The sequence below is a fragment of the Physeter macrocephalus genome, chromosome 18 (assembly GCF_002837175.3).
Source record: "Physeter macrocephalus isolate SW-GA chromosome 18, ASM283717v5, whole genome shotgun sequence".
Lineage (NCBI taxonomy): Eukaryota > Metazoa > Chordata > Mammalia > Artiodactyla > Physeteridae > Physeter > Physeter macrocephalus.
The window spans coordinates 20651150-20665144 of record NC_041231.1 but is presented as its reverse complement, the minus strand read 5'-3'; the positions used below and the strand labels follow the sequence as shown (position 1 = coordinate 20665144).

Here is a 13995-nt window from a genome sequence, read left to right as displayed (position 1 = left end):
ACTGAGAGAGTAATTTTTACTAACACAAATGAAAATACTTCTATATCTCAATAAAATCTTTTTTTTAAGCATAGATCATATATTTTCCCATATGAAAAGCCCATGCAACACTGGGTAGGGACCCGTCCATTTGAAAGATGAATAAACTATGGCTCATAAGGTTAATTTAACATAAGAGCTCAGCCATGCTTCGACTTAAGATATGGGCAAATCCCACTTTCTTTCTGTCATGACACCCTACTTCTCTGTCATGGATAACACTAGCCAGATTTTCAGTTGATGATCTGCCCCTCCCAAGCTTCAGACTTCCTGGTGCATATGATTTGTTTCTTAACTTCCAGGCGCCAAGAAAGACCTATTTTCCTCAAACCAGTGTTTTTCAATGAGACACTTCATATTTCGGGCTAGACAGGGCTTTGTTGTGAGAGGCTATCTTGGGCACTGCAGGATATTTAGCAGCTTCTCTGGAAGCTGTCCATCAGATGCCAGTAGCACACGCTAGCTCCCTTCCTCCCCACCTTCCCCTTACACTGTGACAGCCAAAAAAGGTCTCCAGAATTTGCCACTATCCCCTAGGGGCAAAATCATCCCCAGTTGGGAAATACTGAGTTAAATCACGGCCTTTCAACCTTCTGGCCATTTGGGTTGGACCAACCATGGGTACGAGACTCAAATCAGGTACATGGTGCCAATGACATGTAGGACTGTGACTTCCATCTGAACAATTAAGAAAGCCATCCTTCTGCCACTAGATTGACTGTGGTAATGAAAACAACATGCTGGGTAACATCGTATGGGGCCAGATAGTGGTGATGATGTTTGAGCCCTGGGTCAAGTCCAGGTGAAATCCAAATTCTCCATTTTAATAACACTGAGCAATAAACTTCCTCCCCTCTCCTCCTCTTTCTCTCCCTCCTTCCCTCCCTTCCCCCCCACCCCCTCTTTCTTTCTTATTTATACATACTATGTTATGCTCTGACAATTTTGGTTGGACTTTAAGTCATTTGCATCTTAAACTGTTTTTTCTGGACAACTGCCCTAAACATGATATAACATCTCCTTTCTTCTCCTATACCTAAAGTACAAGAAAAAAATAATTCATAATTTCAAGTACTTGAACCTTGGTCAATTAAAGCTTTGGTCTACCGAATGCTTGATGCTTTCAGCAGAGTTATTAAAGACAAAGACAACTCCTTTTGGATCAATAAACTACTGATTTGAATTTTGATATTTACTTTTATGGACCAGCAACAGAGAACACCAGAGTCACTTATTCTCTTAAAAGGTACTACTTAGTTGGTACTGCTGGAGTCGGATAATAAGGATGTCTTAGGTCAACACTCTCTCCCTGTTGCTTCTCTACTTCAATCTTTCGGCCTTAATTCTGGTCATAATTGCTGCTTTCCCTTAGAAATCATTAAAATGTATGCCATGATTAGAAACCCTGCATGATTCTGCTGTGATACTGAAAATGTTATTAGATGTAGGACTCTAATATGAAAAGTAAATATTTCTGCCTCTGGCAAATATGGAGGATTTAAGAAAAAAATAAGAAGACAAGAAAATTAGTCTTACCCACAACCTTGAGCTCAGCACTGGAATAGACGAGACCATGTTTGTTCTCTGCTATGCACTGGAACATGCCGGAATCGGTCACATTTAGGTTGGATATTGTAAGGGCACCATTTTCTATCTGTGTTCTCTCCTAGATGATAATAAAAATGTCTTGTATATAGCATTTTAGAAGAAAAAAGATAACCACTGAATATTATTTCAATCATACACAAACCTCCTTAATTTTTCTCATGGGATTAGGCAATCTGACCTGAAATTTAAACGTTTCCCTTATTTGAAACAGTGAGAATGACTTAACATAACAGCTAGACATTGGAAATACTAATAAACGTCCTTCAATCAAAAGTATATCAGTAAAATAAATAACAAAGCACGATGTAAAATACTGCAACTATTTCATTTTTCCCTGTGGATAAAGTTGCAGACTTTAAGAAATCTACCATGCTTCCCACCCCATCAACTGGAAAGGTTCTCACCAGTTTTTAAAATCATGCAAACTGAAGATATTATAAATTCTGTGGACTAAAAAGGGTGCTGGGAAACACATTTATTAAAGGTGTGCAGGTATTATGAAAGGTTATGTGTAGAAATTTGAAGGAACATAACTGACTTAGTACACAATTTTTAAAAAAAGCAAAAATTACCTGGCTTGAGAAGAGAAGTGATTGAGAAAATAAGTACTCATGTAACAAGGTTATGAAGTAATCGATACATTTATTCTCCAGAGGCCATGCAAGTTATCAAACACGACAAAGGAAATTACATTCTACGTTTTATTAACGTAAAGCCGTCTCTAATTCCAAAATGCAAAAAAATAGTGCAGTGGACCCTTGAACAACAAGGTTTGAACTACGGGGGTCCACTCATTTGCAGATACTTTTTCAATAGTAAATACTATAGGACTACACGGTCCCTGGTTGGCTGCATCTGTGGATGCAGAGGAATTGAGGACACAGAGGACAGGCTAGGAATTATAAGAGGATTAACGCCTGCATTGTTCATGGGTTGACTGTATATCATTTTATGTACTAAATTCATAAAATCACCTTTTCCCAATGAAATTCAATATTGAAAATATTTCCTCCTTGGCACACTGAGTCCTTGACTTTATCCTTTTTACCTCTGTACCACTTCTTAGATGAACATGGTATGAACTGTTCAGATGAACATATGCAAACTCACCAGTTGACTCTGGCACTGGTCACTAGGGAAGGCATTTATTTACACAAAGTGGGGACAGGGTGGATTAACCAGGCATGTTACCTTACCTCGAGCACAAGCGCTTCTCCATTTTTCAACCATCGGTAGGAGGGTTTGGGCTTACCACTCGCTCGACATTCCCAGTAAAGGCTATCCTCCACAGCTATTTCCACATCTTTTATGAGTTGAACCCAATGAGGCTTTGCTGCAATGAAAAAGAAAAGAAATTCAAACCATTCCACAATAAAAAAACAAATACTTTACCCACATAAATATAAATGGATATGACTATGGGCAATAATAGATTAACGTAAACATAGTGGCTAAAATTATATTTAATTCTCTAAGTATTTACTAAGTGGGTATATGAAACATTTCTATATTTGAGGATGGATGTTACAACCTGCCTTTTCCTAAGTCAAACTCATTATGCTTTCTCTGTTTTTGAAATGCTGGGCACTGTATCACATTCTTCAGATGTCTACTAGTAGAAAAAAAAATGCAGGTACACAAAATAGATTTTCTTGTCCAAGTGCATTTTTGAATTATGAGATCACAATTGATAACAACTTAATATGTGAATGATAGCAGACACTAGTCTAAATTTGCGCTAAAAATCAGCATCCATAGAAGAGAAACTTCTACAGTGGAGGAGAAAAATATTTCCTTCAACTTAGAAATAACTCTTAATTAAATACAAACTAGTGAACATCTTATGAACCTCTGTGCAAATGAAAATGTAGGCAGGGAAAGATGGATAAATTGCTTCAATTTGAATCAAATGATGTTTTATGAAAAAGAAGTAACTCATGCCACCTTAAATGATGTATGCAAATCAGTTGCATCAGGTTCATTTGCCATTTTTACTTACATTTTAGAAGACACTTGGGAAATCCTTTTACAGATGAAAGCAACGTACCACTCATAATGAAAGTCATTCAACACTCACAGTATATTCACCCAAGTCTCAGCTTGTGTTTTAGACCCGAGACTAGGAGGTGAGATGTCTTCCTGGTTTCACATTGCATTATGCATGGAATGTGTACCTCGGGGTTCACATTTGCATCCTCCATATGGAGAAACAGTTTATCGATGACTGTTTAATTTCAACCATGGGAAGGTTTGTCTTTCCATTTCTATCTCATAAAATTGCTTTTTTTATAAATGAAATTGAAATGAAAATATAGCTATTTCGCTTTTAGAGAAAATGTACCCATCTGAGTTTTACCTTATTTTGTTTTTTAAAAAACATAAAGGACTTGCCCAGTCTGAAGTGTAGTTCAGTCCCAAATCACTCCTCTCTATTCTATATTAAAACACATTTTCTTCTTTCAGGAATTCTCAGTCTCAGTGGACGGAGACTACAAATAAACTCACACATGATCCCTTGACTGAGACTCAAGTTTCTAGCAAAAATTTCCACTGGCTCCTCATAAAACTATTCTCCAAACGGGAAGATAATCTGCTGGACTAAGCCAATCCTGAGATTACAACTGGTACATTTATTGTGATTTTTCCACTTATTCCATCATATGAGATTCAAATATTCTACTGGACCATTTTTTACATGAAATATTAGAGCAGATAAGCAGAGAACTGTGCAGCATTTATTCAATATACTAGTCTTTTTTTAAAAAGAAATTTATTTTATTTATTTATTTTTGGCTGTGTTGGGTCTTTGTTGCCGCGCGTGGCTTTCTCTAGTTGCAGCAAGCGGGGGCTACTCTTTGTTGCAGTGCGTGGGATTTTCACTGAGGTGGCTTGCTGCGGAGCACAGGCTCTAGGCAAGCGGGCTTCAGTAGTTGTGGCATGTGGGCTCAATAGTTGTGGCTCAACGGCTCTAGAGCGCAGGCTCAGTAGTTGTGGCGCACCGGCTTAGTTGCTCCACGGCAAGTGGGATCTTCCCAGACCAGGGCTTGAACCCATGTCTCCTGCATCGGCAGGCAGATTCTTAACCACTGCGCCACCACGGAAGCCCTGAATATACTAGTCTCAAGCCAGAACTGTAAAGTAGCTTTCATGAAACTCTCTAACTCATTGATTTCTTTTCATCTTTTTCTTTTGTGTGTGTGTGGCCGGCCCACGCGGCATGTGGGATCTTAGTTCCCCGACTGGGGATCGAACCCTCGTCCCCTTCAGTGGAAGTGCAAAGTCTTAACCACTGGACTGCCAGGGAAGTCCATCTATCTCATTATTTCTAATTTGTTTCTTAGGTACATATCATATTACCTACATAATGAACTAAAGCAACAGTCTACCTCATTTACTAAGACCTCCTTTACTAAGTATAGTGGATGATGTTGGTTGTCTATTGTGCATCCATTTCCTCTCTTCTTTATTTCTAAGATGACCCAACTTTTCGTTGAATTATCCTCTCTTCCATCACCTGGCATTGTCCACAAAATCCAGGGAAACCTGACCATATTCCGTGTTCCAAAAAGAGGCTCTTAAGTTGTTTAAGCCAATTCTCCTAGCTGGTGACTGGTTTAGGAAGGAACATGCAGCCAATGAGATTTGAGAAATGAATTGCAAGATGTTTTAGAGAAAGGAAGGATGAACAAGAACTAATGTGCTAGCCACTGCTGGTAGCCATTCTGTGACTGTAAGGGCAACCAACACACAGAGAAATGGAAAAAGTAGATAAGGGCAGAAAACACACCACAGAGAAAATGTGCCAGGACCTGAATATAAGGCACATAAATGTCAACTTAGCTTTGGAGGTCTTGCCATACAAGTGTTTTATTATTTGTGCAGGGTCGCTGTTCCATACAGATAAATACATTCCTATTGAAACATTAAGACATTTGGAATATCCTGTGTTTTCCTGTCATAGTCACTTCTTACACTGGGTCAGGTAGTGGCTGCTTAGAAAGGAGAAAATAAACTAGGACTTGTGTGCGGTCGACTTAGAGCCATACAGCCACGTGGGTTAAGTGTCCCCAACCTATCTCCATACCATCCCGCCAACATGCAGAACTTGACACCTGGGAAACTCCAACCTGGTGCTACGTATTCTAACCTAATCCTGTTACAAGATGGGAGAGTTAGAACACGGAATGACTCATGCTATTAAACCATGCCTCCATTTTGTTCCTGATGGATCGTATAACCTTACCATAAAATAAGTGTCAATCTAATCACACATAATGTATGCGCAAACTTCACATTCTTTTGAAGGGGTTCATAATAAGCTCTATAATTTTAATATTTGTCTTTGCAAAGTTTTTCCTCTCTGAAACATTTTATATGCTGTACAAGTTCACGCTGAAAATTATTCCAAATTCCAGTTTTTAAAATAAATAGAATATATTGCCAGTTGCTTTTCACAAAAGTGTTCAATTCCTATTAGTTTTACAATGTTTCTAATGATTAAACTGCAAAAATATATTCACTGAGCTTACATCTTCCCATATTTAATAGTACGTTTTGTAAAATCATTTATTTCTGCTTTCTAAACCCTGCTTTCATCAAAATGCCTAGCATATTTTTTAAATAAAAGGGATTTGAAGAAAAGTTTGGGGAAAAAAGATAATCTAATTTTCCTACAAACAGACTCTAAATAAAGGTAATATTACTAACCTTTCTTTACCCAAATTGAGCAGTACATCAAATAAATGTGCTGACAAATTAAAGGCAGCCAACATGGTACACCTACAATATTGGGAAGGATAGAATAACACTGAGGAAGTCGAGTAAGCCTGGGTTTACGTGGTCTGTCTAACGCACTAATTGCAAGTTTTCCCAGTAGACAGTTTCTTTCTGCTTAGTAAAGACCATAAAGAAAGATACAAAATCCCATTTTCTAGAGGTAAGGGCAGACAGAAAGGAGAGCTCTCCTTGTTACGGTTAAGTGAGTAAATGGTTACTCTTAGGAAAAAAAGTGAAATATTTCATTATCGTATCAGTCAGTTTAAAATGCAGTAAGAGTATATCATGCCTCCAACTTCATTGAAAAAATTAATTTTTAAAAATTCCTTCTATGATAAATATCCTCATTTAACAAAATGTAGAACAGAAAAAGTTGTACACTGGGATTCTGCTAAAACCTCCTACTCACCCCGACCCAGTCCCAATAACAATAACTTTTAGAGCGATCGAAAGTTAAAAATCCAATATACCCAAAGTGAAGGCTCACCATAGTAAGTGAGACGCCCCCTGGCGACATTTCTTCCTCGTGAATTCTCAGCAATGCATTCATAGGAACCTGCATCTTCCTGTTGGAAGTTGGGGATTTCAAGCACACCATTGGACTTCCTCAATTTAATTTTAGTGGAAAAAGGCAGTCCATCACTTCTTCTCCAATTAATCTGAGGTACAGGACTAAGAAGAAATTTGTCAAGTTATTTGCTATTTTAAACAGATGTCTGGAAGCCTTTTAGGCTTGACAAAATAAACCTTTCTTAGGATAGAACAAAAAAGGCACAGATTTTCAAATGCAGAACACAGCCAGTTGTCAGTCACATAAACCTGCAAATGCAAAGATTTATCTATTTAAGTTGATATTTTAATCAAATAAACTGTGCAATTTCTCTAGTTAATTCATGATTTGGAGAAAAAAGTCTAATGTATACTCACTGTATTATAATACAACAAATGAACAAGCAAAAGAAAAATAACACCAATTTAGTTTATGAAATTAGGCAGGCATAGTCATTCTCCATAAATCGCCTTTAAAGTTTCAAACTAAATTATACATGTGCATTTCCCCTGTATTTTAATTTTTTCTTTGCTTCTAAATGAAAGAAAATTTTAGAAAATAAGGAAAAGAAGAGGCTGTTAAAAGCTGTCTTGATCTCTTACAGCAACCTAATATTTTAGTGTATCAGTGTAAATGTTATAAAACTTACTTTCCAAGGGCAAAACATTCCAACTTCACAGTTGAACCTTTAGCTGCTGGAAGAGTTTCTGGAAACTGAACTTCTATTTTCGGTTCATATTCACCCATCACTCCTGTGAATCCACAATGCAAAGTTAATGGTTTCAACGTTTCCTTTGGAATTGTCCCATTTTTCTTAAAACTTTTTTTTTTTCCTCTCTTTTGAATTAACCCTTCCTTATGATTTGAATTACTCCCTAGCCATCTGGTAGGTATTTTTAGAAGCAGTGCTACCTTGGGCCAAACATGCGGCATTAATAAATATGGGGGAACTTTGGATTCCGTGATTCCTAAGTTACAGCTTACAGAGCAGTTCTGAGAAAACCACTAGGACTTTTACGTTATATAAAACGAGAGGCTTTTTAATTCTGTATTCAATTTGGACATTTCTAGTCAAACCGAAATATACAATGTATTATGAGTTCTTAAAATATCCTAAAGAGCAAAAATTAGGGGAGGAAATTTACTTAATGGTACCCTGGTAGCATAGACACCAATCTTAAACTTATTGACTACCAGGAGACAAAAAACGGTAACTTAATAAATGGGAAAGGTCAAATTCAATTATAACTGACTGGAAAGTATTTTGTGGCCATGGCATTGTGCTGTACCAGATACGGTTTTGCATAAGTGGGACAGTTACCCAGGCTTCCAAATCTGCTTACTCTGCAGTTCATGGTCTCCCTTGAAACAGTCACTGAGGGGCTGAAGAAACACCTATTTTCCTTTTTTCCCCCTCCGGTTTTATTGAGGTATGACTGCCAAATAAACACTGCATGTATTTAGGTTGTACAACGTGATTTTTTTAGGGCGTACAATGTGATGATTTCATATATGTACACATTGTGAAATGATTACATCAGTCAAGTTAACACATTTAACACCTCACAATTACTATTTTCAATTTTTTAAATTAAAATTTTTTTCTGTAGTGAGAACACTTAAGATCTACTCTCTAAGCCAATTTCAAGTACACAACACAACGTTACTGTATAATCACTATGCTGGTGAGGGTAGGGGAATGGGGGAGATGTTGGTCAAAGTGTACAAACTTTCAATTATAAGATGAATAAGTTATGGGGATCTAATGTACACACTCTTTCTTTTAATTTTCTTTAGAGATGCTTTTTAGCCTATAACAAAATATCCAGAGCTTTAATAACCTCAAGCCGGCAAAAATCAGGACCGGTGATGTCACGGGAACGCAAGGTGAGCCCCAGGCTCAGAGGGCCTCGCGTTTGGCTTAATGACCTATTGCCACCATCTTGAAATTCTTCATAATTTTTGAACAAGTGACTCCTCATTTTCATTCTGCACTGGTACCTGCAAATTAGGAAGCCGGTCCTGAGTAAGAATTACGTACAGGGACCTATGGTTGATGGAATCATTTTAGCCATTGTACTCATAAATATTTTTTCTTCTGAAAAAAACCAAAATGATAATTCTTCAGGATATACTTTTCGCTTTTCTCAACTTGTTTTTTCTTGTATTCGCAACAGCATTTCCACTCAGAATTGCCCCTTGAAACATTTCCTACCATCAGAACGTAGCACCAAAGGAGTTGGAGAACCCAGCACTCTGGCGTTTGTCACCAAACTAGTCACCACACACGTGTAATTTCCCACATCCAATGGTTCCACCTTGGCTATGTAGAGGTGGCCTGTCTCTTGAGAGACAAATCTCCGACTATCTTCTTCGACAAATGATGGATATTCATTGAAGATCCAAGCATATGATAGTTCTAATAAAATTTTTAGAGAAAAGAAATTCCATCATGAAGGAAAATTTTCCACAGTATATTAAAAATACCTGAAATCACCTTTACTGCAAAGCAATGATGAGTGTTTTTATTGCAGGTCATGAAGAGAAACGGTTATGAGACATGATGCTGTGTTCATTCTGTACTATTATGGAGGTCACTGCTGATTAGCATTCTTGTGGGAGCAATATTATCACTGTCATCATTATCGCTACTCCACACGCCTCCTAACAAGTATCTCTGGCTTCAGTCTTGCTCCCTTTTAATTTGTATCTCCATACTACATGTCCCATGATCTTTTAAAATTACCAATCTCATCACGTCAACTCCTGACATAACACTTTCAGCAATTCTTCGGTAGTCTCTGGAATAATGCAAAATTGCTTAACATGAAAATGAGACCCTGCATGGTTAGGCCCCTGCTTATGGCTTCAGCAACTGAGAAGCCCAATACTCTTTCTTGCATCTGGGTTTTTATATGTGCTGCTCTCGGAGGCTGCAATGTCCTTTTTTCTCTGTCCAAGGCTTCTTTCCTTTTCAACACCAAACCCCATTCTGTCATAACTTCCAAATGTTTTTCAAAGCTTGGTTCCAACATCACGAATCACCTCCTCAGAGAAGTCCTCCTTAAGCCTCATCCTCTGAGTAAGTGCTTCTATATACAGAGCAACTCTATGCTTATATTACTTAAAGTACTTACCACTTTTTATGCAATGATCTATTTACTTATCTGTCCTCCCACCACTTGGTAAACAAATAATGTCAAATTTTATCCTGCCTGCCTTCCCCTCCTAAAATTAGCAAACTGAAACATCCAAGAACATTTAACAGTCCTCAATAAATATTTATTGAGTTAATTAAGTTAAAATTATGCTACTGTATCCTACGTCAGGTCCAATATTAGAGTTTTCCTGAACTTTGGGATCAAGGAAAACTAACTTTCCCCAAAGGAACTGTTGTTTTCCTCCTCTGAGATAATGAGGACTAAATAATATTATGCTGCTTTGTTCTAGATGCCTATATTTTTTAGAAGCAAGTTGTTAATTAAGTATAGTTATCGTGGTTGGTTTATCTGATTCCTTCTTTCTGTGGCCCTATTTTCTTTTACAATTCCACTAAGCTTATGGCACTCGTTCATATTGTAATGCTTTCCCAAGAGAATCTTTAGAAAGTATATGTAATCAAAATCAATTTTAATGACTAACAAGTTCAAAAATGTATTTAAGGCATAATTCCAATGGTGAAGGGTCTTTCTGCTTGGTAGAGGGGGACAGTACATCAGTACAAAAATACAGTGAGATAATGTGTCAGGACTGGGTGAGAGTTATTGTGGGTTTCAAAGGAAGGAGCAGTGACATTCTCAGGACTGAAGAACGGGTCTTAAAGAAGAGGTGAGTATGAAGGGATAAAAGTGCTCCAGGTGGAGGGAAGAGCATGTGTAAGGGGAACAGGGTAAAGAGCAATTAAGTACCTGATGGAAATGAAAAATGACTGTCTCTCTTCCACTTTCAAAGCAAATTCTGATGATTCCAAAGGTTAGCAGGTCAATGGCATACTGTGCAGATAGATGTTCAGAAACAATGGTTTGTAATCTCGAACTGATCTTTATGTCATGCTATCATATCAGTAGAGTGTTTCATGAAATTCCACTCAGTCATGTGATAGATCGTGAAATCTAAAGTTGTTTGTTGGACTGTATGATAAAAAATGTATCTCAAACATCCACTCCACAATTGGCTTCCTGTCTACCCTGATGGTGCTTTCTCTTGCACTAGTGCCAAACAAACCACAGAGTTGAAGAATGCTGGTAAGGTAGGCTTAATTTGTTCTGGGATGGTTAAAACTGACAGCTGTAAAAGCAAATAAATCTTTAGGCTCTTCCCTTGGCTCTAAGTATCCAGTCCCATCCCAACATTCCTCACGCCCCCATAACCTCACCTTGCTTTAAAGGAAGCAAAGCAATCTTATTCTGCTTTCCAAAGTGTTCTATTTATGAAGTGAATATGACTGTACCTCTCCCTTTAATCCAGGGGGAGTAAAACATCTACTGCTCCTAGGATAATAGACCTTAGCTGGGTATTAGAAAAAGTCAATCTTATTAAACTAGTTTATGCTAAAGTGAGAATGGCTGACGGAAAAAAACTGATTCAGAAATCCTAAAACCTAATAAATTCATGAAAGAAAATATTATACAGCAAGAAGAATGTATGAACAACAGCTACATGCAACAACTTGGAATAAATACTACCTATGTAATTTTGACTGAAAACGTTCGATACCAAATAAAACAAGACTGCATTTGTAGTATTTCTTTTAATCCCAAATTAAAATTGATACTACTTAAATATAGTACTATTATTAAATTGTTAAAGAAATATTGTGGCAGCTTTGCCTATATGACCTAGTAATGACTGTTAAGAGAAGTAAGGCAAGGATATCAAAATTAAAATCACTTTAAGGCTGCTCCCAAAATGAGCATGAAGAAGTGCATATGTAAGAATCACAAAGTGAACTGTGGTAGACACGGAAGGGTCCCGAGTAGGTTTCACTTGAGAAGAACCTACTGCAGGGCACACAGTTAACTGATGGCCTCCAGCCACTAGTGCGTGCATGCTGTGGCTGCACTTCCCCAGGTTACTACCTGCTAATGGGGCTCCATGGGGGTGTTAATGCTGGCATTCCTGCAGGATTCCTCATAAAGGCAACTACGGCTTGAGGACTCCCCATCAGAAGGGCCACGATATTTTTAGAACTGTGCTGTGCTCTGGCATTCTTCCTGCCCAAGTTTTCCTCCCCTCTCTGTTCAAAGCTATCAGACCTGAATCTCAGTTTGACTCTCTCTCTACCCATTTCTGCTCCCTCCCCCCTTATCCTTCACAGGCACTTCCTCAGGTCTTTTTTTTTTTTTTAATGTCTGATTCTCTGATGCCATCTTGTAGTCTCCTTCTTAGGGGACCTGAACTGACACGGTGTTGCTGAAATTGAGTAACACACTCGCCTGGGTATTAAAAATTGCCCCTCCCCTTGGAGGAAATGTCTGTTTTCACTGACTACCTTTCAGATAACTGTCCCTCTCCCCAACCCGCATCAAGACAGTCCCCTCACCTCATCCCCCAAGCTCTTCAAATATACGAACCAATCCCTGGTTGATTCTTAGTACCTGCCCTCCAGACAAGCCCAGACAAGTCAGCATCCCAGAGTCAGTGTAAGCCTATCCTGAGACCACCACCCAATCCCCCCACCCCAACAAGCAAAGAAGGAAAAATTCCACCATTTACAGAAAGTTCATCTTTCTGGACTAAGTTACTGAGCAGAAGCCTTAAACCACTGGCTTACAATGGCCTACCTATTGGAATATGATGTAACTAGAATAATACAATGGTCTTCCTCCACTATTTCTTCCAAAGACATCCTCAGAAAAGCAAGAGGAAAAAAAAAGATCTTTAACAACACAAAAAACTGCCTCTAAGGTTTTGAGCTGGAATAAGCAGAAGAAACAGGAAAACTAGGAAGAAAAACCACTCTGGGGGTGGAAAAGGTTGTCCTGAAAACAGATTTTGAGACTCAGGCAGGTAACCTAGAAGTAAATGCCCAATACGTGGGTAGAGACGTAAATACAACTTTAAGAGAGAGCCTGGGCCTAATAAACGTAGGCAGAACAGCGGCCCCCAGAAGAAGTCTGCATCCTAATCCCTAAAGTCTGAACATGTTACCTGGTGGGGCAGGAGGGACTCTGAAGATCTGATTAAATTAAGGCTGTTGAGATGGGAAGATTATTCTGGATCATTTGGGTGGGCCCAATGTCACCATAAGGGTCCTTATAAGAGGGAAGTCATTGAAAGGACATGTAATGTCAGAAGCAGAAGATGTAGTCAGAGAAAGATAAATAAAGATGCGAAACTCTCGGTTTGAAAATGAAGGAAGGGGCTGTAAGTCCAGGAATGTAGTTGGCTCACAGAAGCTGGAAAAGGCAAGAAAATAGATTTTCCCCTTGAGCCTCCAGAAGGACGGCAGACTCGCCAACATCTTGATTTTCCGTCAGGTGAAACTGGTTTCGGGCTTTGGACCTTCAGAACTATGAAAGAATAAACTTGTGTGTTTTAAGCTACTAAATTCATGGTAATGCATTACAGCAGCAATAGGGAAATAATATACATGGCAAAGGGAGTCTGCAGATGCGATCAAGTTGAGAATCTTGAAATGGATCTGGGAGGGTAAAAATGTAACCACAAAGGTCCTTATGAGGAAAAAAGAGAGGCGGGAGGGTCAGAACAATGACTAAGAAAGCAGAGAACAGAGGGATGGGATTGCTGGCTGGGGGCCAAGACTGCCAAGGAATGCGGGCAGCCTCTAGAAGCTGCAAAAGTAAGGGAACAAAGCCCTTGGTTTTAGCCCACTGAGACTTGTGTTGGACTCGAAGGGGAGCAGAATATACCACCCCAAAATATGCCTCTTTGGCATAAAGATCATTTTAAGTTGATTAGTTTTAAGAAGGAGCCGACAGAAAAAGCTCTGAAAACTTGAGTAGAAATTACACTTTTTTAAGAGACGTTTACATTTATAAGGGGAATCTCTGTTTGTAAGG

The 13995-nt window shown here is 38.5% G+C and overlaps 1 protein-coding gene across 7 annotated transcripts in view; it reads right to left on the bottom strand.

Moving 5' to 3' along the window:
- CNTN3 (contactin 3) overlaps positions 1–13995 on the bottom strand; it is a 342830-nt gene that overhangs the window by 89366 nt on the left and 239469 nt on the right. For all 7 annotated transcript variants that reach the window (XR_008615747.1, XR_008615748.1, XM_007100371.4 and 4 more), the window contains exons 6-10: positions 9189–9392; positions 7623–7725; positions 6911–7095; positions 2844–2980; positions 1576–1705 (exon numbers count right to left, since the gene is read on the bottom strand). Coding sequence is in view for 5 of the 7 variants with exons in the window: in XM_007100371.4 (XP_007100433.2) it covers positions 1576–1705; positions 2844–2980; positions 6911–7095; positions 7623–7725; positions 9189–9392 (759 nt within the window). In the remaining 2 variants the exon portion in view is untranslated. The remainder of the gene's footprint in view (positions 1–1575; positions 1706–2843; positions 2981–6910; positions 7096–7622; positions 7726–9188; positions 9393–13995) is intronic.